General features: G+C 38.2%; 1 protein-coding gene across 3 annotated transcripts; it reads right to left on the bottom strand.

Moving 5' to 3' along the window:
* Positions 1-1,162: 1,162 nt before the first annotated feature.
* Positions 1,163-22,769, bottom strand: LOC122134099 (ras-related protein Rab-40C). 3 transcript variants are annotated; one of them, XM_042726085.1, is made up of 7 exons: positions 22,252-22,769; positions 21,503-21,646; positions 8,131-8,191; positions 5,915-5,975; positions 5,538-5,615; positions 3,185-3,407; positions 1,163-2,037 (listed from the first exon to the last, which is right to left on the bottom strand). In XM_042726085.1, the coding sequence occupies exons 2-7, from the start codon at positions 21,642-21,644 to the stop codon at positions 1,769-1,771; spliced, it is 834 nt and encodes a 277-aa protein (XP_042582019.1). In that variant the 5' UTR covers positions 21,645-21,646; positions 22,252-22,769; the 3' UTR covers positions 1,163-1,768. The 3 variants fall into 3 exon arrangements, with proteins under 3 accessions (XP_042582019.1, XP_042582026.1, XP_042582012.1); XM_042726092.1 differs by having other exon boundaries at positions 21,503-22,133; positions 22,252-22,768; XM_042726078.1 differs by having other exon boundaries at positions 21,503-22,768.
* Between the last annotated feature and the right edge of the window lie 1,701 nt (positions 22,770-24,470).

Here is a 24,470-nt window from a genome sequence, read left to right as displayed (position 1 = left end):
TAAGGTGAGGGTGGGGGGCAATAACACCTTCTGTGGACCCTTTAGTATTTTCGTCACCCAACAGATGGACACCAATACACACAACTGCTCTAAACACAAACGTGTGCCAGGTTCATTCTATCAGCTATAGTGACTGCAAAAGGCCGGAAGCAAATAGCTTATAGGTCAAACACCGAGAGCTCACAGCCCTCTGAAGAAGTTTAAAGGCCCCCTGCTGGCAGCCTGTCGCTCAGCACACTTTAAACTGGCTTCATTGGGCAGGTCTGCCGCTGGAGGCCGGGGCTCGTCCCTGAGATGAAGGGGTGGAGGAGAGAGAGGAAAAACACTGCTGGGAGGTTTGACGAAATCAAGAGCATCCATTATTCAACAGCTACGGCTCATCAGACCTGGACGCGAAAGGAAGTGCTGAAGATTCCACTTGTGACATCACTGGTTGATTTGTGCTTGATATTCAGAAGCAAGCATGAATGGATTTATTATCCTCCATTCTGACATATATCTATAGAGAAACCATGCTGTATGTGCAGATTAAAAGGGCTTCGAGCAAAGACCTGACTTTTGAACTCATGCTACAACACTGAAAATTGGTAGAACACATGGACTTTGAAATCATTGAGCATTGTAGACGGAAAAGGCAGAAAAGTTGTAACTGCACAGACTGTATAACGGGAAAGTACTGAAATGTGTGGCAAATGCAGGGTTTGAGTGAGAAAAACAGGCCGCAAGCCGGTTGTGGTATTGAACTCTAGACATGAGAAGAGAGGTAATTATTACAGTATAAGGTTAAACTATTGTAACTATGACAATCCCACAAGACATGCAGAAAAAAACGAATCAGAGGAAGTGAGGAGAAGCTGAGAGTATACAAAGAACAAAAAAACAAAACAAAAACAAACCCTTTGCCAATACTGTCCCCTGAGGAGAAATTTTTCTGTAATCCATGTTTAAGGAGAAGACAGTTCTGACCCAATGACGAATATTTGATCAAACATCATTTAAAATTGGTCAGAAACTTCAGCGAGGAAAGATGGCGAACAGAAGGAGCCTGGAAATGCTTGTGCCGTCACTCTCAGCCTAGCGGTCCCACAGTCCACATTCAATAACGCAGTCACTCTGTTGATTAAGTCATTGTGCAAATGACCAGCAAATTCAGAGACCACCAATTTGCAGTGCAAATCACATTTTTAATATATCGGTTCATACGTAAGCACTACAAGTCATTTCGCATCAGCCCCCTCTCATTGTTGGTAAGCATGCAAGACCATGTGACCGAGGTACTTCAGTTTCTGCAGGAAGAACAGGCCCTTACAAATAGCAAAAAAGAGGAACATCATATGCAGAGCACTGAGGATAATGAGCAGGAGCAAATGAGAACACAACCAAAGCAGAATATAAGCCCATAAAACAACTCTCAGCCAATGCAGGGTTTGACCTGCATGGATTCTCCAGCAGAGGGCGCTAACACAGTAGGAAACATGCTGCCTGTGCTCACTGCAACAGAATCAGAAAGGGAAGGGTTGAAGGTTTGTTATTATTCACGATCTGTGAGTGAGGAACCAACTGTACTGCAGCAATGTGAGGGGAGAAATATAGCCGTCTGTAGCGACAGGAAGTGTTTGTTCACATCCTGCTCTCCCCACACCGGGAGGTGCCACACCTCTGTTGCACCATCGGCCCAGCCCCGTGTTGATTTCCTTGTGTGTTTGTCCGTGTGCACCTGAGTGTTATATAAGCGAAGGGGGGGTGGACCCGCCCCTGTGCCCAGAGGCTAGGAGATCTTACAGTTGTTCCTGGTGCAGTTTTGTGGCGGACTTTGAGGCGGCCGGATGGATTTCGAGCGTTTGAGGCTGTTGCCTTTGCTGCCTCCAGCAGCAGTAGAGTAGGATCGTCCGTGCATCATAACGGCGTTCATGCCGTTAGCCATGGAGAATGACTTCAGATGGCTCTTGATGGCCACAGGAAGCGGCAGCTTATCGATTAGGTGCACAGGGGTGCAGGACACAATGGCACGACAGCACAAGTCCTGCAGACTGAACACTGCAATGACACAAAGACAAAACACACACACTTGAGTTACAACACAAAGTCAATCAGAACGATCCTGAACAGTTACATAATGAAGCCATAAAAAATCAAATAAAAAACATGTGACACTCCAGGGATTCAACAGTAGCTGCGATGCATCCGCATGCTGAGATCATTTTTTATTCTCTTTACAAAAGTCATGAGAATGTTTTAAATTATTCAGCATTCCCTCAGCAGATGTTAACACGCTGCCTGCATTTCTTCTCAAATGGAGTCGAATTCAAATGAGGTTCACATGGGAAGCCTGACACTGGAATATAAGTTAACGGTGTTAGAATGTGACATACACGGAAAAACCCCTGGGAAGGATGTTTGATTTGTTTATCAAAAACCAACAACATGGCTTTTTATGTGGGGAATGACAAGCCCCAACAATATATTTAAATGTAATAATTATAATATGCTGATTTGGTGCTCAAGAAACATTTAACATTATTATCAATTATAAAAACAGTTGTGCTGCTTAATATCTTTGTGGGAAATCTTCTGTAACATTACAAAAAATGTTAACATTATAAATGTCTAAAACTTCTGATCAATTTAAAGCGCCCTTGTTGAACAAAAGTATACATTTCTTCCAAAAACAAATCTTACAGACCCCAGACCTTTGAATGATAATAGAATAGAATAGAATAAAATAGAACCTTATTCTGCTTCTGCATGAGCAGCCAAGGAGAGCAATAAGGAGTGTAAATCGCTGCCATTTTGAAAGGCATGTTGAAAGCGCTTCCCGTTCTCAGAACTGCAGGATGCTGCTTCTGCTAAACTGCTCATCTGAGGCACTGTGAGGTCTCATGGGAAAATCCCACATAATAGTGAAAACAGACAGAGAAAGAAGTGCTTCGCTGAAAGCCTTCTGCCTCTAATTACACGGCTCTGGACGACATAGAGTGTGGTTTTCTATGCTAATGGAAAGCTATGCCGATCATGCCAGTTTTCCTGCGTCACCCAGAAGGTCGAAACCAAAGATTTCCACTGTATTTGTGGGATTACATTCTAAAATAGCAGAAAGAATGGACCTTTTTGTCCCTTTTTTTTATTGATTTCAAAGTGAAGAGATGTTGGTGTATTAAAGAACACATGCTTGAGGAAGACTCACCTCTGTTGGGCCTCCAGAACTTCTCCATGCCATGCCTCATCAGCACGATACGCGACAGCTCTGTAAACGACTCGATGACGTTGAAGTTGCAGAGGGGACTCACTTCGAAAAACGTCATGCCGTTCTTTTCTGCGTACGCCCGTGCCTGTTCTGTGGGGACCTGACGCTTGAATGCCAGGTGCAACCGGTTACCCACAAGAATACGGGGTACACCAGGTGCATGCTGAGGAACAACAAAGAGACAAGAAAGTGGGTTAAAAATGGGAGGATGGGAGGACCAGAGAGATCCACAGTCCTGTCACTGTCAGGCTGAGTGAATCACAAACATAGTCACAGCTGGCCTGTCTCATTTATTTATTCAATGAGGCCTGTCATATCTGTGCTTTTCTCTAGTCCACTCACTCATCTGTAGGGGATGTGCTGAGCAGTCACAAGTGGGTTCTTCAAATAAAATCACAGTCAAGTCTCAAATCTTATTCTTTGAATCTTGAATTTCAAATAATGCTCCGAAAGACGTATATCAGTTATTAGTGGATACTGGATATTTTCAATAATTATGCTCATTCTTTTAATCATTAAAAATACTAATAATTTACTAACACTGTTTTCAAATTTTAAAAGAAATCTCAAAAAAAGAATATACATTTTTCATACTGTGCATTATAATGTTTCCTAAATTTACTTTTACATTTAAAATAAAATGATTGATTTTACTTTTTAGGATTTTAAGTAACTGTATTATTGTATTGTGTGTGTTAGAAGTACATGGTTATTGGCCTGTTATCAGCTTATCGTTATTGGGCAGAATATTAATATCAGTTCATCATTACTCACAGGACTAAATGACATATAAAAAATGGTTACATTAAATGTAGTTCAGTTTCATCTGGTGTAAGTGGATGTTGCTTGGGCAGAATCAGCTGCAAAGTGGACCAGAAATTATGCTGAAAGTCAAAACTTTGACTCTTTGAGAGGACGCTTGGAAAGACAGGAGTCAAATCACAAGGTTTCAGTCAATTTTTCCATTACGTCTTACAGATGAATAATAATAATGTTACCATTAATAATGTTTTATTGGGAGCAATAAACAAATAAAACATAAAATTGTTTACACTAGTGATATATATATATATAAATATATCTACACTACCTTTCAAATGTTCGGGATCAGTAAGTTTTTTTTAATAGATTAATATCTTTATTTATTAGCTAGGACGCATCAAAAGAGACAGTAAAGACATGTATAATGTCACAAATTATTTCCATTTCATATAAATGCTGTTCTTTTGATCTTTCCTGAAAAAGTACCAGTTTCCACAAAAAAACATTAAACAGCACAGCTGTTTTCAACATTGATAAGAAATGTTTCTTGAGCAGCAAATTAGAATGATTTCTGAAGCATCATGTGACAATGAAGACTCACATCAATAAATTACATGTTCAAATAAATTAAAATAGGAAACAGATATTTTAAAATGTGATATTATTTCACAATATTACCAGTATTTCTGATCAAACAAATGCAGTCTTGGTGAACATAGACTTTCAAGAACAAAAAAAATATCTTACCAACCTCAAACTTTTGACCGTTAGTGTAAATAATTAGCAAAAATATCTTAACCTTAAATTACAAAATGTCTATCAGCTGACTGCTAGAGACCTTAAAAGTTTCCTCCCTATACTAATTTGAAGCTTCCTGAGCAAAGCACTGCACCATGCACCCTTCTGAAGCTCAGCGAGGTCAAAGCTCATTCTGTAATGAAATGACTCACTGTGAATCATCAGCTTAAGTCTGACTCAAGTAAATGCTGCAAAGTCAAATCAAAGCCTCAAGTATTCTAATATTTCCTAAAGGTCAAAAGTCCCCAAGTTTTAGTCTCTGATGCCAACTAATACAACACGCTCTCTCTTTCTGTCATATGTGTGGTTTGTGCTTTCTGCAGCTCTTTATGTGAAGAAATCTTCAGCCATGCAACAAACACACTCCCTAAGCACAGATATCCACACATATCCAGTTAAATATACGAAGAACATACAATTCTCAAACAAGGAAGGAAGGAAGAGAGCGTAACAGAGTAGCCTAAAAGGAAGGAGGCTGTAGTAAGAGAGGACATCCTTTCTGGATATCAAACAACAGGAAGAAGTGGAGGAAAGGAAAGGAGAGTCACTGTGACACTGTATGTTTGGAGTCTGGCTTCAACTTGCTGTAACATTGAACAATCTTCTTTTACGAATACACACATGTGCAGTAAGCGAGGACTTCTATCTATCAGTCTTAAGCTTAAAGCACACAGGACTAGGGGTATATTAGTGATCTCACTTCCTGTTATCATAAGGAGAGGATTCATTTTACCTCATCAATCTCCCTGATCCAGCGGTCTATCCCATCAAAAGACCAGCGGTTGGTGATGTCGTACACCAACAGGATCCCCTGTAAAGGACAAACAAACATGTATTGTTAGCCAGTATCCTGTTCATGCAGTGAAGAGGGATGTTAACAACACTTCCACATGAACTGCACTCTGCAAAATCATTTCAACACACTCCAAGCCCACTAGTGCATTTTTTGTCTTGTTGGATTCAGACGTTTGAACCCAACTGTATATAAACATATTGGTCCATCCTTGTAGATTATGTGAACTATATGTCATGCATGTCTATTTTTCCCTTTAGCAAAGCACTTAGTACAACATTAATCCTCCAAGCAAGAACAAACGGTGAAGCTTTTACCTGCGCTCCCCTGGAGTACGACCTGAAAATGGTGCAGAACCTGCCTTGTCCCGAGGTGTCCCTAAAAGCAAACAGAGACAAGTCAGGACAAACACCCTGTTAAGCTTGACACATGAGCTCTGTTTCAAAACACTGTGAGCTTTCTTCATAGATGATATTTTAAGGCATCATTAGAGCATTTATAATGTGAAAGCCCTTCTAAAAGGCAGGCATCAAAATTATGCAGCCTTTTAGGTTACCTTCTTTTGGACACAATTAATTTCTTAGCAAAGAAGGAAAAACCAGAATGCACTGAGACAAGCTCTGTGAAAAATTCATCCAGTATGGCAGATGATTATGAAAAAAAACAAAAAAAACTTAAAAATATGTTATTTGTGTGCTATCCATTTCCTATGCAAGAGCATTGCATTAAATTTACAACATGCTAACATCAAACTAATGCTCCATGCTTCGGCACTATGTGTGTATCACTGAGAGTTAATGGCTATGGAAAAGCGTTCCAAATCGGTCACTTAAGAGGTTCTATTTCAGTTACAATGCTCCCTTAAAAGGCAGCTGCCTATGTAGGCAGTAAATAGAAAGGGGGCTCACTACATTTTGGAGCTTGAAATCGACACTGTTTTGGACACTGAGTTTAGAGTTAACCCAAATACAAGATGACTCAGGCACTTGTGTTGGTGCCACAGGCTAGAAAAACGAGTTTTCCACTGTGACACGTCCGCACCCAAATAACCTTTCCAGCTGCCTACACTCTCTATCTGTGAGAACTTTCTCACACAGCTAAGCTAGCCATAATGAGGTGGAAAGTGTTAAATAAATCTGCATAAAAAAGTCCAAAGTGCCAGCTGCATTTCTGAAGAAGTGGGACTGAACCCACTCTAAGGGAAAGGTGTTTAGTGCTGTACTTCCAGAATCACATCAGAGAGCTCATCAGATATACCTGGGATCTCTGAAACGTGCATTAGCAAAGATAGATGTAGGCTGAGATTAAAGCCCTGTGGAGAAACTCTACAAGGAATATGCAGTAAGAAGCCCAATTACTATAAAGCATTACATTATATAGCCAAACACATTACAGTAGACAATGGGAATTTCCTCAAGGGTTTTGAGAATTGCTCCTCAGGCATTTACCACTCTGTGTGTTAATGCTAATGAGCTTGTTGTTTGTCTTCATAATGTGTAATTCTGCTGTCTTATACTCCAATGCCTTCCTGATTAGGAAACTTTACTTTCTCTCTGGGGAAGTGGCTAAATGCTTTTATGGCTGTATAACAGAGAGTGGGCTCGAGATTTCTTAGCCTCCTTCAGTTAATGGAATGTTTACTTGATGATTTGTGAGCTCTTGCAATTTTGTATTTTATATAGTTATACATATGCATGTAATATTTTAATAATTTATATATCTACACACACACACACACACACATATATATATATATATATATATATATATATATATATATATATATATATATATGTGTGTGTGTGTGTGTGTGTGTGTGTGTGTGTGTGTGTGTGTGTGTGTGTGTGTGTGTGTGTGTGTGCGCTGTGTGTAATGGTACACATATTCATACTGAACAATTTTTGATTCTTTTAAAAGAAACAAGTTTCAAAACTTTCAAATTCTGTCCATTTTATCAGGAAGTTCAGTTCAACTGGCAGCGCAGAGTTCGAGTGAACGCGACCATCCCATCCCTTACTACTACTCATAGCACAAAATACATATGACTGAACATCAGAAAGTATGTTTAAAGAAGTTATTGGAATGTACATTCATTATATTTTGCTTAACGAGTTAATGTCTTAATGTGTGTTTATTTACAACTCTCATGTAAGGTTATAACAGCCACTCTTTAAATTATTATATTTCAACAAACTAGAGCGGAAACATAATTTTATAAGATTTACATTTAGAAAAGTTTCAGAACATAAATCTAAAATTTATTTGAGCCTTTACAAATAATGTCTTAAATAATTTAGTTAATATTATAAAATATTTGTATTAATAAAAACAATACTACTAATAACAATACCATTATAAATATTACAATATCTTTTTTATTGCACCATGAGATTTTCATTGTTTATTTTCATTGCAATGAGAAGGAAAGCCTGCTGTCTGTGGAATGAAGCCTTATTCAAGCGACTACATTTGCTTGTAGCGAGTGATGCATTGTTCAGTCTTGAGAACAAGACAGGAGTTGTGATCCACTTACCAAAGCTCTAGTTTCACTCTCCGCCCATCCAACAGGATTGTGGTGGTCTTATAGTCGATTCCTGCAGAATGAGAGACAGAGAACACTTAGATAAGACACATACCTGTCTGTCTGCCATCAGATATCACACAAGCTTGTCTACTAAAAAGAAAACACTCTAAACAAGATCAGGAACTCGAAAAGCTTCGGCCGTCACCATGATTGCATTTGGTGTACTAGCTAATTTAATTCTTAGCCAATTCTTCCTTTCATTAGAAGGCACTAAAGCTGAAATGATCATCTTGATAGTGACTGTGCACATTCAGTGGAAAGCTTGACAGCTGCAACCAATCTGCTGTTACTTAATGCTATAATATCTGAAATGTGACCAGGATGCTTCCCATAAGGCGATTACCTTGACTGCTTATCTACATTTATCATTCATAAAATGAAAAACTGAACACAGTACGGGCTCCATCAACTGAATGGCAATATCTGCAATTTCTGGCGCTTTACAGCAGGTCAGCATTCAAACCGGTTTTGCATTTTAATAGACAGCTCTGTCTCTAACAAAGGCTCACTGCATCTCTTTTCATACAGGCCTGTGTCTGTAATATTCACCATGCCATGAGCGCTTGTCTCAGTAGATCATCTTTTTGCACACTTGAAAAATCTGATTATCCGTAATGCTGACAACATGGACATGGACTCATCGCCAGCCTGGAGTAGTCGGGGAGAGTTTATTCATCATAATTGGCCATTGCTTTCTCTGGTACATCAGTTCTAAAAAGGAAATCAACTTTGTTCCTCTCCGATTAGAGGCAAAACAAAGTCCTCTTTTGTCAAGTCACAATTTCAATTTTATTTCAATTTATTGTGCAGCATTTTTATTTTGGCAACAGCAGGTCAATATGCAGTTTTCAGTTTTTCACTATTTTGATAAATCGTGCATCCCTACGGCAGAGGCCTTAAATAGAGAAAAGGAAGGGGAAAGATGGGACGTCATCTTTTTTTAAGATACTTCTTAAATCTTTGATGACTCTGAAACAGAACATGTCTGAAGGAGGGTCTGCTCTCATGCTCAGTTAGACAGGCAGCGTAAGATCTTCTGACAGGCGAATGTCGGCTGCTTCTGAGCCCATAGGCTTCTTCAGTCTTCCATTATTAAACATCTACAAGAGAATGTAATAAGGGAAAATAACACGCACTTAAAAAGAACCACTGGGTCTGATTCTCTGCTGCTCTGAAACTTAAGCAGGGCAGCACATCAAGCAAAAGCGCATTGCATTTCCTTCCTCTAGCATCCCTCCTCCTTCATTCTGGGTGATTTTATGGGCAGATGGCTTGGCTACGCGGCCTGGCAAGGGCAGTATGGAGTAATTATCGTCTCAGATTCCAGCTCAGGCCTCAGGCCAAGACTTCCCAGCCACATTGAGCAAAGACAGCCTGAAGCGGCTAGTATTGAGGAAGAGCCTGGAAGTGAAAGATCCAGCAGGACTTGAGGACACAGGAGAAGGATCAAGTGGACAGTGACATGTGCGGGCATGTTTAATTTGATTTCAACAGCCTATTATCCACGGACAGAGGAAACAAATAATGTTTTCAATTGGAGAATGTAGCAATGTTGGATTTTTTTCATAGCAGGAGGCCTTTGCTTTCAGAGCATGATGTCTTTATGTTTCATTGTTTGGTTTATTCATAACATATTTAAATGCTGTGAGTTGCAATATGCCCAGCTATGCTGAGGTGTTTGAACAGGGTGCGTCTGAGTTTGAGAGTAATTTCAAAGACTGGGAGCACATGAGAGCAATGAAACAAACATGCCTGAGGCTGAGAAAGGTAGAAAAGCTGGTTTCACTGAGACCCTGCATTTTAACAGGAGCTTGTGTTTGTGTGTTTAAACAGCACGCAACATGACTCTGACCTCCATATCTGATCACCACTTTATCATTCATCAGAGAGAGAAGTATAGATATTCGCTTTCCACTTAAAATTAAACACAATGAGAGCAGTGTCATAATGAACTCTTTTTGAGGATTTGAAGGTTTTGCTCAAAATAACACATTCAGAGTAACTCTGTCTGAGGTTTAGCTGATTTCAGGCCTCATTCTGGTTAAAGAAATAATGGAAACTCTGACTATAACTATAACTATAACGGGGGGAGGTCTATAGCAGTGGTTTTGCACTACAGTGCTACATATTTTCAAAATAGACTGGTAACCTAACTGGTCTTAAAATCTTAGTTCAACCAGAAATTTAAATTCTGTCATAATTTATTCTCCCTCATTAAAACATAAAAAAAAAAAACATATTAACCCAAAACTTTTGAACATTAATGTACATATGACACGCAAGGTAATTCTATTCATAAATGTTTAAGCACAGAACAAAACTGAATCTCGACTTACATTTTTAAAAGTTGGACTATTTTAACTTCACGTGCAGTCTTGAAAAAAAATCACTGCAGCGTTGCATTAAAGGGAATTTATTTTAAAAAAAAAAGCTAATTTCTGAGAGGGTCTTACATCAAAAATGTCAAACATCTTGTCAAACATCTAAAGTAGGGATGCAACGATACAATTTTTTTTTTTTTCCAAAACTGATCCAATATCAACAATTCAGAGTATTGGCCGATACCAGCACAGTTTTTTTTTTTTTTTTTTTTTTTTTTTTCTCAAAGCAATGAAGAATTTCAATATCTCTGTATGTTGACCTGATCATCACTGTTCAGTGTGTTAAAGGTAGGGCTGGACGAGAATATTCAAATATTCGTTCGGTGGGTTGGCATTCGATTTGCGATTTGAATATTCATTTTTTCTTTTTTTCTCTAACACCTGACCTGGCATCACCTGCGAAACGGTTCTCATTCATGCTTGAATATGAAACGCCCATGAGTGACTGTCATGAACATCATAATTCATTTCATCTGGAAGAGAAGACAAAAATGCTAAAGACCTCAGCTGTGTGGGAGCACTTTAAATTGAGTGAGGACAAGACAAAGGCAGCGTGCCACATATGCGATTTGAAACTGGCCTACCACAACAGCACATCAAGTTTGAAAAATCACACGAGTTCTGTAAGTAGTACGCCTACTGTATATTGTTGGTGTAAAAAACGAGCTGCTTTTATCCGCCATGTTAATCAGTAATTTTACACATGATAAAAACGTGCACTTAATTTGCTTAAAAAAATATAGAGTAGCTCAGCCTAATAATAATTTGTCTATATTAAAAGTATTGCTCTTAACAGACCTGTGTGTGTATCACTAGTGCAAGGTGTCTGTTTTTGGAGCATATAAGCCCTGCCCGCGTGAAACGCGGTGTTCTGTAGTTTATTAAAAGTTTATTAATTCTGAACATGTCACGTGTCCATATTGCACCAAAATGCGACACTGCACACCCTTGGGTCTGCAGTAACACACCCGCAATGCGTGAAGTTGATTGGATGAACGGTTCTCGACATGACATAAAAATGCAAACAGACAGACAGACACACAGAGATTCCTGCCTATATTATACCATGTCTACACCGGACGTGACAGTTGTCGCGTCGAACCGCAACAGCTAAAGTCTGTCTACACTGGAAGCAACAAAGCTACCGTTGAAAATCATTTGAAATTTGTGTTAGTACGTCATAAATAGAAAGCAGCAGCAGTTTACTGTTGGGAATTTGTCGCGCAGGTGTAGACTCAGTGTTGAGAGAAGAATATGTTCAGACCCGTATGAACCAAGATGGCGCCGTTGAGTTCGGATGCCGTCCAGGTCGCTCCACTTAGATTGTGTTTTTATTTACTGTTGTACTTTCTTTTGCTCTCTCTTTTTACACACATATCATCTGCACTGATCACTTACGACAAAGGAACACTTTTGGACATTGGACACCACTTCACTAACCTGATTCAGGACACTTACTTACATTTCACTGCTGGTCATATGCTCTCCATATAACCATGTATGTGACAAATAAAAATCGTGAATCTTGACCCCTCCCTCCAAAGCTTCAAATATGTGATGTTGATTATAACCGAAGCATCGAAGCTCAAAAAATGGTATTCGGACAGGCCTAGTTAAAGGGTCATGAAACCCTGTTTCAGCACTGGTTAGTTCTCACCACAGTTTTAAAAAATGCTAAAAAAGTGGGCGTGGTGCGCTGCGGAGTGGAGGGGGAAGAGGTGAGACAGACAGCAGAGACAGCTTCGGTTTCAGACAGTTTCATTTCACTCTAGTGCTGAACGATATATCGTTATCGTATCTATATCTAGATATGAACTTTCAAGATATTACTATCGAAAAAAGCAACGATATAGACGATATAGATTTCCCCTCTCCGCGCTCGCCCTGCATACAACTCTGGCAGTCACAACAAACATCAGTTTTACGAGTGCCCTTGAATGCACCGCTAAAGCCAGCGCGCACACACTACCAGGGACGTGGGAACTATATTGTGAGAGGGGGGGGGGGCGTTTCCATGGTGACGCGTCATTGCTTGTCACGTGACACACCGCAGCAGCAGGAACAGCGCTGAATGAATGATGATTTGCTTTTATGTAATTTTTCCTTTATTATTTAGAATATTCACAAATGTGTTAGCTATGGCATGAAATATCTGATATTCCGATTGTCAAATACATGCAAGTGGAAGTATATTGTTGTTTAAACACCTTTATTACGATCGCGTTAGTTGAGCTGTATGCGCGATGGGCGCCGCCGTGTTAGTTTGTGCCGCATACGCAGTTCAGAGAATCGGATCTGTTGGATTTACAACCTCTATGTTTACAACACGTGAATTCATCCACTTCTCCCGAAATACTTAAAAGTAAGTGGGTGGTGAACTGGGAATAGAATAGAGTAAACACTGAAGTTACTTACACAATGTGTATCTGATATGAATAAAACGTGTCGAATTATAATGGAAAGGATTATTATTACCTCTTCCATAGACATCAGTGTGTATTTTACAAACTCTAAATGTATTGTTTTTTTAGTACTTATGTGAATTTATATGTTTGAAACCTAAAATAAACAGTATGTGGTTGAAAACACTTAAAAGTTGTGATATATGAGAGTTCTGAGCGCGCCTGTCTCTGCCTAAATTCAACATTTGAATTTAGCAGTTGTTCATGTGATGCACTTGATCGTACGCTCCAGGGACCAGCCTACACTGATTACACCTGTGTGATCATACGTGCGAAAGGCTTAAAAACAATACATTTTCTGACACAAAATTTTGAAATGTAGGCTTAAATCAAACACATTTTAATTCAGATTCTGTATTTATATATATATATATATATATATATATATATATATATATAAAAACAACGGAAAACAAAAACAAGGAACAACCCCCCACCCCCCCAAGCTGCCTGACCCCGAGAGGGGTGGGGAAAGGGGGAGTGGGGAGGGGGGCGGCCGTATTGTATCGATATCGAGATATCTGGCATGAAAATCGAGATATGAAATTTTGTCCATATCGTTCAGCCCTATTTCACTCCCATCAAACATAAATAAATGCACAGCCATTTGCACTCTGCATCGAAAACATATATATGAACGCTCTGTTGCACCTCTGATAACTTCAGGCTTATTCTGCAGCATTTATATAAGCCTTTTGAAGGGTTGTGTCTAGGAGCTGTAAAAACAGTTACACTCACTTACTGAATGAATTGCGTTTGTGCCGAACTCTTATTACAAAGCAAAAACAAACACTCTCCGACGATCCATTAACATTTCTCTCAGTTAAAGGGATAGTTCACCCAAAAATGAACATTTGATGTTTATCTGCTTACCCCAAGGGCATCCAAGATGTAGGTGACTTTGTTTCTTCAGTAGAACATAAACGAAGATTTTTAACACAAACCGTTGCAGTCTGTCAGTCTTATAATGGAAGTGGATGGGAATTACGGCTAAAATATACAATAAAACAAAAAAAACATTCTCAAACAAAACCAAATTAAACCCTGTTGCTCGTGACGATACATTGATGTGTAAAGACACAAAAAGATACCGCTACCTATCTTTCAAGTGGACCATTGACACTCCTAATTGAGATTGTAGATAGAGTGTCAATGGTCCACTTGAGAGATATGTGGCGGTAATGCACTTATAAGTCTACGATCCGCCGTAAAGCAAAAAGACGACGACGCCTCACGCACCTGCTGCTAAGAACGCGCTCAGGAGAGTTCTAACAGTTCAGACATGGTGTGAATCAGAGGTAAAAAAAAAAAAAAAAACGTTATAAATACTGTTCAGTTTCTTGCACAGAATGATCATTTTGTGTCTTTACACATCAATGTATCATCACGAGCCGCAGGGTTTCATTTGGTTTTGTTTGTGTATTTTCTGTTAGCTAAACTAGACAACCTCACTTATTAGGGGTGTGACGAGACACTTATCCCACGAGACAAGACACGAGACTGGATTCACGAGAACGAGACAAGATTATTTGACTTTTTTTAAAAGAAATTCTCAGTGATAAAATATAAAGGGAAAAATAGTACTTTATGAAGTGAAGCAGTCAGTCAATTTTAAATTATTTAGTAAACTGATTTCCACTTGGATAAAAAAATATTATATATATATATATATATATATATATATATATATATATATATATATATATATATATATATATATATATATATATATATATATATATATATATATATATAAATAATAAACACACTTCATGTATCTGTTTTAAAGGAATAAAGCAGTGCTTCACAAACTGGGGGGCGCAGCAAGGCTGAGGTATAGTTAGGGCCCTAGAAATCCATTTTATTTTTCTCCAAATATTTTCAAAATTTCTTTCCATTTTAATATTTTCTGGATTCCGTTTTTTTTTCTGTTTTAAAGGGTTCATATGATGCGATTTCAATTTTTCCTTTCTCTTTGGAGTGTTACAAGCTCTTGGTGCATAAAGAACATCTGTATAGTTGCAAAGCATAAAGTCTATTCTTAAAAGATATACTTTATCAAAGTTAAGACTCTGCCACACCCCCCTAAAACGGCTCGTTCTAACACGCCCCCACATATCTATGTCACTATGTGGAAATATTTGCGTAATGCCGCCCAAATGTTATGCAAAGAAAGAAGGCATGGTTTCAGTAACCACAGTTAGTGTTGAAGCAATCGTCAGGCAGATGCTGTGTGTTTCTAGGCAAAAGCAAAAGCACTTTATTTGGCCTTCTGAAAGTAGATGCATTTAGGAATATTTAAGATTACTTACAACAGAACAGCAACGCATTTTATGGACGACCAATTCGTGAACCTAGGAGAGGAGGTAATTCAGACTTTGCCACGACAATCTGGCGCTTCTGAATCAGCTACTGTAAGTATGTTTTGTTATTAGTTTAAGTATTTGCTGTTGACTGTTCACATGCGGAGTTTTGCGCGTTGTGTGTGTGTGTGTGTGTGAGAGAGAGAGAGAGAGAGAGAGAGAGAGACACAGGGTCACACAGTGGAGTCAGCTGTCTTAACCGTCCGTGGCTTGTGTACTGCAAACACATCTGTCACTCGACTCTGTTTCCCTTTCGGGCTTGAACTGATGGTAAAACTAAGGACATTATTAACTGTCTTTACATTTATTTTGAAAGTTGAAGCTCACGATTATGAAAGTGAAAGTCGTGACATTTGTCAAGTATGGTAACCCATACTCGGAATTGGTGCTCTGCATTTAACCCATCCAAGTGCACACACACAGCAGTGAGAAGTGAACACACCATAAACACACACCCGGAGCAGTGGGCAGCTATATATCCAGCGCCCGGGGAGCAACTGGGGGTTCAGTGCCTTGCTCAAGTGCACTTCAGCCATGGGTATTGAGGGTGGAAGAGAGTGCTGTTCATTCAATCCCTCCCACCTACAACTCCTGCAAGCACTGAGACTCGAACATACAACCTTGGGGTTAAAAGTCCAACTCTCTAACCATTAGGCCACAGCTGCCCGCATTAGCTTTATGGAAAGGGGCGTTACATTTCTGACGAGTGCTTGCGATGTTCGGCCAATCACAATGCACTTGGTCAGTTGGCCAATCAGAGCAGACTGTGATTGTCAGAAGGAGGGACTTTGTAGAAAACTATGCATTTAAGAGAGTCGGGGCATAGAGGACCTACAATAATGTACAGTATTTGAAAAATAATGTGTTTTTTGAACATTAAAGCATGTCAACATATTCTGTTACACCAAATACACAAAATAATGATCTTTAAAAAAGCATCATATGACCCCTTTCATTTTTCTTGACTCCTTTTTAATAGTTAAATTAAATTTTATTGATTAAAAAGCATGTCTAATTAATTAAAATCATGAAACATACATTTTCACATCAATTTGTTAAAAGTTTAACAAAAATTACATTCAGGCCCCTATGAAATGTTTTATTTTTATTTATATTTTTTTATTGTTACCAAATTTTGTGTTTTTGCATATCTAATTATAAAGTAGCCTTATTTTTTTTCCCTTTAGAAATTCTTTGTTGTGTATTTACATTTTTCTGGTTATCAAATGAAGGCATAAAACATTCATTTAATTTATATTTATTTTTTAATTATTGAAAATTAAGCAAACTTTATTTTTTGGCAAACAAAAGGGGATTTACTATTAAAATTAAAACATGGAAGAAATTCTGTGTGATTATTCCTTAAAAAATAATGTTTGTTTAATTTTAGTAGCAGTAGCAGTCTATGTACATTCTACTGAAAAATAGTAACAGGACAATGTCTTCAAATCAAACCAGACTTTTATTTTGACGGGTTGCCGTGAATACCTTTACAGTTCATGTGTTTATGTCCTCATTTAGCAAGATGGCAGATCCTGAAATCACCGCGAGCATCAGGCACGGTTCATTAACAGAGACAGGCAGGATTCATATTTAAATCGACTTTTGCGGCTTAATATTTACAGATACTAGTCCATATCATGATTTTAAGTGTAATGATCTACTTTTGATTAATTCATTCAAAATTTGACAAATTAAACTGTGATTTCCGTTTTTATGACTGGATAAAGACTAAACTGTGTAATTTTCCCGCTTATCATGCGTCCACTTGCCTGATGTGAACATAAAATATCTTGCATACCACTACTGATCAACAAGCCAGTGTAATGCAAATATATCTAAAAGGTCTGCACAAGGATATTGTCACGTTCTCGCGAGACACATCAGATCTTAGAATTTAGAATCATAGAAATGTATTTATAAATCAAATATGATAATGGGAATACAGAATGATCTTGGAGAGAGCTTTACCGAGCTGACTGTCAGAACCGAATGCGACCAGGGTTTAAAGGCTGAACGAATGACTGACAGCCACAGTGGAGAAAGTTGAACCACCGATGGCAAATGGACTAATCTGACGATGTCTTTCATACTTTTCTGGACATTGACAGTGTAATTTAGGCCTACTTGGCAGTCAATGGGACAGTCACAAGCCTCCCGGTTTTGATCCAAAACATCTTAAATTGTGTTCCGAAGATGAACAAAGCTTTTATGGGTTTGGAACGACATAGGGGGTAAGTGATTAATGACAAAATGTAACCCTTTAAGCTATCTTATGGCTTCAGAAGTAACACAGAATAATACGCACAATCTCGGATATGGATCGGCCCTCTTGACCGATTCCCGATGCCACAAAAATGGCAGTATTAGAGCCAATAGCCGATATGAATATCAGAACGGTGCATCCCTAATTTTTTTATATAACTCCGACTGCATTCATCTGAAAGAAGAACGTCAAATACACCTAGGATGCTTCAAGGGTAAGTAAAACACTAACCCTTTAAACGTTAAAAGATTTGACATTTATCGTGATAATTATCGATACCGTCTGATATTAAAAAAAAAGTATTGTGATAATTTTATAAACATATCGCCTAACCCTAATAATACATTTTAGTACTTGTGTAATACCTTGTTTATTTTTAATGAGGTACCCTCAAAGGTGCACCTTTGTAACTTATCTACCCTTAAAGTTGTATGGCACTAATATGCACCCTTTTAGGGGTATAGTTGCACCTTTGACATTACTGTCCCAGTACAGGGCTAAAATACAATTATATTTCAGACAGTGATAACAAAAAAGGCCTATGAAATGTTAAAATACATGGCTTAAAAATCTAATATTAAGTGAGTATAATTACTGATTATACTATTTTAATAATTTAAAAGATCAAGAAAGTTTAGTTTAGAGGTATCGGTATCGACAACACTGGATTTGAAAATATCGGTATCGGAACGAAAATAAAATAAGAGGTATCGCCCATCCCTAGCCAAAATGGACCGGCTATGAGATGAGGTGCGTTCGATTTGAAGCAGCAGCATGCAGACCGATCAGACACCAAAGTACCACAAGAGTCATTCGGAAGTATGTGGAGCCATCTGCTCTCTGTAGCTCTCGCGGTGCTTTGATGTCATACAGCGATCGGTCTGCGCATTGCTGCTTCGAACCAAGAAAGGGACTTTGGTCGAACACACTCCTGTCCACGAGCTTGCATTTTCTCTCTCTCTCCACCCTGTAGATAGTGTAACACACAAAAGAGTGATCAGGTCAACAGACACTGAGGTACAGAAATTCAACAATGATTTAAAAAAACTGTGCTGGTATCGGATCATCCGATACTCAGAACTTTTAGTATTGGATCGGGATCGGTTCTGAAAAAAATGGTATCGTGCCTAGAGCCCGATCGATATATCATTGCCGATATTAACATCCAATATGAAACTGTCGCGATATATCAGTCTAGGCAAATATGAAGCCGAAATTTTTTTTTTTTTTTACAGAACATATAATGCATATAAAATGCTTGAAATGGTGTAATGAAAGGTTTCAAAGCTTCTAGTGACCCTCTTTCGAATGAGATCACCTTGCCAAATCTATCTGTCGATCACTAGCAGCCAAGACGTCTGCATCTGCAACTTTAGACTCTAAATATTTACATATGTTCACTCAAAGCCAGCACAAAGACAAATCAATCAGAGTAAACACCAAAGACCCAATTTATATGAATACAGATTCCACAATCTAAAACCACTTAACAGCATTAGGCAGTTTATCAAGGCTTCTCTGAACTCAAGAAATCAAAAATGAAATTTGTAATTTAGTTGATGCGTTTATCTGAAGCAAGTTACAGTATACACTTATTATAGGGACAGTCCCTTGAGACAAACTGGGGTTAAATGCCTTGCTCAAGGGCATCATCTCTTATGGGATTTGAATCCACCTATCAGGTTGCCAGTCTAGACCCTTAACACCAACCACATGTCCATGAGCTAAAAGCAGTTTTATATAATGAGATTAAGTTTAAATTAAAAAAGGACACTTTTCTATCCATCAGGCTTTAATATTCCACCTTGCACACTGCCAGTTTCTCTACACAATCTATGTATAATTCATTTAAAAAACGCCTTTCAACATTTAAACCATCTGAGCACGTCAGGACAGCATCTCCCTCTGGGAAATATATATGCCTGCAGTGTAATCCACCATCGCTGAATGTGCGGACAGCTCGTGGAGCCATCTGTGTTGATTTTGAGTGACTGTTGAAGGCTACTCATTTGAAGCTGCACCAGCAAGCTCCTCTAGGAGCTCTCAGAGAAGAGCCATCACTATGAGATCTCTCACACCCATAAAACACACTGTTCAATAATAGCTTCAACCGACAAGATAAACGGCAGCCTTTATGTATGAAAAGGGACACAACAAGAGCAACCCAGCTCCTATACGCTTGCACACACAAGGCTCATTTGGATATGAAAGGCATATCGGTCTATAATTGGTCTATCACCTCACTGGCTTCAGCCTAATGACAGAGCGTGGATGATCTCGTTACAGCAAAAGGAAAGCTGTGAAATAAATCAAATCAAAAGAGCTTGTGCTTAAAAGCAGTCTTGACGTTGTAGTGTGCTGCACTGACCTGTTCAATGAAAACAGACATACAAACACACTTCTTAGTTATATTTACTTTGTGTGTTTTGTATCCTGAGGGAGACCTCTGTACTGGAACACTCCCCAAAAACACCTTGCACAATCTTGACTAATAAATAAAAGAGTGACTACCAATTAAACCTAAGTTGCATAATACTAGGGCTGGGCGATTTTCCCGATTTTATCGATTAATTTGAATTTATTGTTTTGCCACGATTTTATTTTTTTGAGGAATCTCGATTTTGAATAGAAATATTACCAAATGTTAGAATTAGACACTCTGAGAATATGCCGGTGATAATTAGTAAAAAGAAAAGAATGATCCAACCACATGTTTGCGCACGTGCTCTGTGAAGGACCATAAAGTTAGTGCTAGGCGTCATTCACACAGTGCTTTTGTTTTGACAAAGATGCGACGTGGGCAGTGGAAAAGGTAAATCATGCAAGAAGATGGGAGTGAACTTCTTTTAACTTGAGCGCAGTGTTTTTAGAATGGCGTTTCATGCATGAGACACTGCAAGAGACGCGAGCACAAATCAAACACATCCATAAACAGCGCAATCGAATAAAAAAACCTGTCAAGAACTACTACTGTATGTCTGATATTTCATGTTTGCATCATGGTGACAGGCTGAAAGCTGCTGTTGTTTTTAAAGAACATTCATAGTTAATAAAAGTCTACTGGTGTTATACCTTCAGTCATTTTGAATTTGAATTACCTTGACTTTTGAGATTTTCCTCGTATTTTTTCTGAACACAATATGTATAAGACAAGTCTACAATATGTACTTTTATTTTTTGCATCTTCTCTGCAAAGATATTTAGCAAGTTATTTGTTTAACATCATGTTGACAACTTCATGTGTGCTGCACTTGGAATATATATATTTTTTAACTAGAGGGTTAATAAAAAAAAAGTAACTTGAATCATGTTGTAGTTACATTTTCAAGCTGACTAGTTAATAATAGTAAAAAAAAAATAAAAAATTTGAGAATCCGTCAAACATTCTGGAAAAATCGAGATTTAATTTTTTTTTTCAAAATCGCCCAGCCCTACATAACACTGATTAAAAATAAAAAATATTGTTCAAACCGATTATCGGATCTCTTCTAACAAACATAAAGTGTATGTTATGCAACCTCTGAGCAGTAAAAGTGCAAGTTTTATATAACAATCTAAATGGGCAAAAGGAAACCTTACACAATCCTGTAAAAGATCAACAGAATAATAAACTATTATCAGCTGTGTTTCCACCTTCTGTAAGTCACTGACAGCAACAATATGGCACCCGCAGAATGACTCACCATATTCAAAAGAATAATATTGACCTTGTTATTTATTAAACCTGTTAACATCACAATTATATGAACGGCTCACAAGAGCAAAGGCCCTGATGTAAGATTATTCTGACTGAAGGATGTGTTACTCGCGTTCTGCGTGAAGATGTGTGGGAAGTGTTGACTAACTCACCGCTGCTGTAGGCATATGGAGACTCAGCAGATCCGTCTTGAAGGCTGTCCAGGATTTCTCCTTTCCCCACATCACTGTCTCCCACCAGAAGGAACTTGAGCAGGTAGTCGTAGCTCTTCACAGGGCTGCCCTGGGTGCCCATGACTGCTCACATCAGAGCCAGAGTTAGAGCAAAGAATAGAGACAACTGTGTGTCCCTCTCTGATACCAAAGATGGACCCGGATTCCTCCAGAGCCACAGGGGTCTACGAGTCTCTTGAGTCAGGTCTATCTTTGAAAAGGCGTAAGGCCAAATCCAAAGACACACCAAAACCAAACTATTCCCCACCCTTCCAGTCCAGATCTAGGAGTTTTTAATCTTTAAAATGCCCAGCCGTATTCACTCCCCCAGTCTTAAAACAATATCAATGTACAAATGCTTCAACGGCTGGCAAACTGAACAGGTAGTTTGTTTAACTTACATGCCTTCACACAAGCTCAAATCATCGTTAATGATACAAAATGAAAATAACACACGTAACTTTCTGAACAACATTTACCAAAACATGTATTTCATCACGGCAAGTTATTGCTATAATAGAAAAGCAATTGAGATATCGAGCTAGTGCACTGTTAGCATGAGCCTCCAAAGCTGTCAACACAAAGAAATAATCTCATTACAATTTTATCTAGTAACCACCTGCACGTTTATGACAATGTTACTGTATATTTGTTATTGTAAAACTAATTAAAACGCATTAAAGACTAACCGTTGTTCAGAAGGAGTAACACAGCATCGGCTAGCGCTACTAACAGTTAGCTGTGAGCCTAGCGAGTCAACAACAGGCGCATAACGTCGACTTTATACCATAACTCTCAAGTCCAGCATAAACTCCTCACAGTAACAATATATTCCTGTTGAAATGTGAGAAAGAAACTTTAGGCTGACAAAGGGAAGATTTCCACAGTCGCGCTTCAGTTAGCTTGAGCAGCCGATGCTAGCGCGTCTGGCACAAATCATGGCTCCTCTTCTGTTCTCCTCTGAACAGCAAAGATTCGGCTCGGGATCTCTGCGCGTTATCAGGCGGTTCTGGGACGAGGCGCGGAGGGTGAGGGATTAAACGATAATCTGAGCCGCTGGATATTATTGCTTGTGCTGTAAATGCTCTCGGATATCCAAATATGTCCCATGTTCTCTCACGCAGGAGAGAGAGATCACACACACACTGTCACGCTGAGCTTTCACCTCTGCGTACTGCTGCGCACCGACTGACTGTACCAGTACCTCCCCCTACACACACACACACACACACACACACACACACACACACACACACACACACACACACACACACACACACACACACAGCGACTACAATCGTGGAGAGTTCCCTACCTAGACAACAGTACTGTTTATTTTTACATGCATCAGTATCAATACACACAGTAAAAGCACAAACAGATGCTAATAATGTATTTAATATAAAGTATCATTCAAATATTTTGCTTTAAACTATTTTAAAATAATTAAAATATTTATATAAATGTAAAATAAACTAATACACTTAAATTATAATAAATAAATAAATAAATAAATAAGTAGGTGACAATGTTAATAAAATAAAATATTTACTGTAAATATAATTTAAATATTTTGGAATAAATCAATACATTTATTTTAAAGTGACAATGTTATTAAAGTATTTAATATTTAAAATATTTAATTGAAATATTTTGAAACGAAGTGAAAATTGGTGAAAATAAATAATTTAATATCAGGTATAATTAAAATATTTTAACAAAATCAACACAAACAAAGAAAATTAAATTAAATAATTAATTATTTAATTAATACCCATAGCCCTACTAAGGAGGATGGATGGATGAATATTATTTTAAAAGATAATAAAGACAGATAATGTTTCAGATACATTAAGCAAGACATTAATGAGCATTACGAGGGGGAAAATCTTTAGGTGCGTTTTGTAGAAAGGTTTAATGCCTTTGACTGTGCCTAGCAATGTTGCTGGTAGGATTTGAGACAGCCATTCATACAGTACACACAACACAACCCACCTGCTACCAGCTGTCTAGATTCATTTGGTCTCAGTGTGTATATAAAGACAGGTGACATATATCTCCAAAAATCTTTTATTTGGAATTACATAACTGTTTAAGCTGAGGGACAGTTGATACTAATTCTATTTATTTTTGTCGGTCTGTTGTTAAATATTTTGTATTTGAAACATTCATCATGTTGTTCAAAACCTGTATGACTTTCTTTCTTCTGTGTAACACAAAAGGAGATGCTAGGTTGAACGACAGCCTCAGTCACCCTTCACTTCCACTGTATGGGAAAACTGTCATGCTGTGAAACTGAATGACTGAGGCTGTCAGTTCCTAATATTCTGCATACACATACATACATACATACATACATACATACATACATATAGGTGAGTAAATAATTATTTTTGGGTGAACTATCTCTTTAAATCTATCTTTAAAAAATAAATGTATTGTTTTCACCTAATGTTTCCAGCACTTATAATACAGGTTACTGTTCTTGTGGCAGATGCAGGAGGGTTAATGTGCTGGGGACATGCCAGGGGTCTCTGCACTTTCAGGGATCAAAAGAAGATAATCCCCCTCCCCCTGAATAGATTAAAATGCAAATTGCTGTATGAAGTCTTTGTGTCTGCCCATCGAGATTACAGCTACACGAGGGTCTCAAGGGAGACAAAGGGACATCTGGACCCTGCATTAAGTTCTATACCAGCCATTAAAAAACATAAACGCTCACCCCCAAGATATACATAATAGTGTTTGTTCTCCTATACGAGACAGCTGTTTTGAATAGAATTTTGCCCTTTCCTTTTTTATGGTCATATATAGACAGCATCAAATAAATTACTATAAACAATGACTATACACTGTAAAACACAGACCTACTAATATTAATTAATATATTATACATCAGGTCAGTAAG

The sequence above is a fragment of the Cyprinus carpio genome, chromosome A3, assembly GCF_018340385.1.
Source record: "Cyprinus carpio isolate SPL01 chromosome A3, ASM1834038v1, whole genome shotgun sequence".
Lineage (NCBI taxonomy): Eukaryota > Metazoa > Chordata > Actinopteri > Cypriniformes > Cyprinidae > Cyprinus > Cyprinus carpio.
This window is presented reverse-complemented; position numbering and strand designations above follow the sequence as displayed.

What these genes read in the sequence shown, in the direction of transcription:
- LOC122134099 (XM_042726085.1), bottom strand. Translation starts at nt 21,644, where the DNA reads ATGGGCACCCAGGGCAGCCCTGTGAAGAGCTACGACTACCTGCTCAAG. An exon ending in TCCATATGCCTACAGCAGCG is followed by an intron (nt 8,192 to 21,502) that starts GTGAGTTAGTCA and finishes CTCATTCTGCAG; the next exon opens with GAATCGACTATAAGACCACC. An exon ending in AGAGTGAAACTAGAGCTTTG is followed by an intron (nt 5,976 to 8,130) that starts GTAAGTGGATCA and finishes GTTTGCTTTTAG; the next exon opens with GGACACCTCGGGACAAGGCA.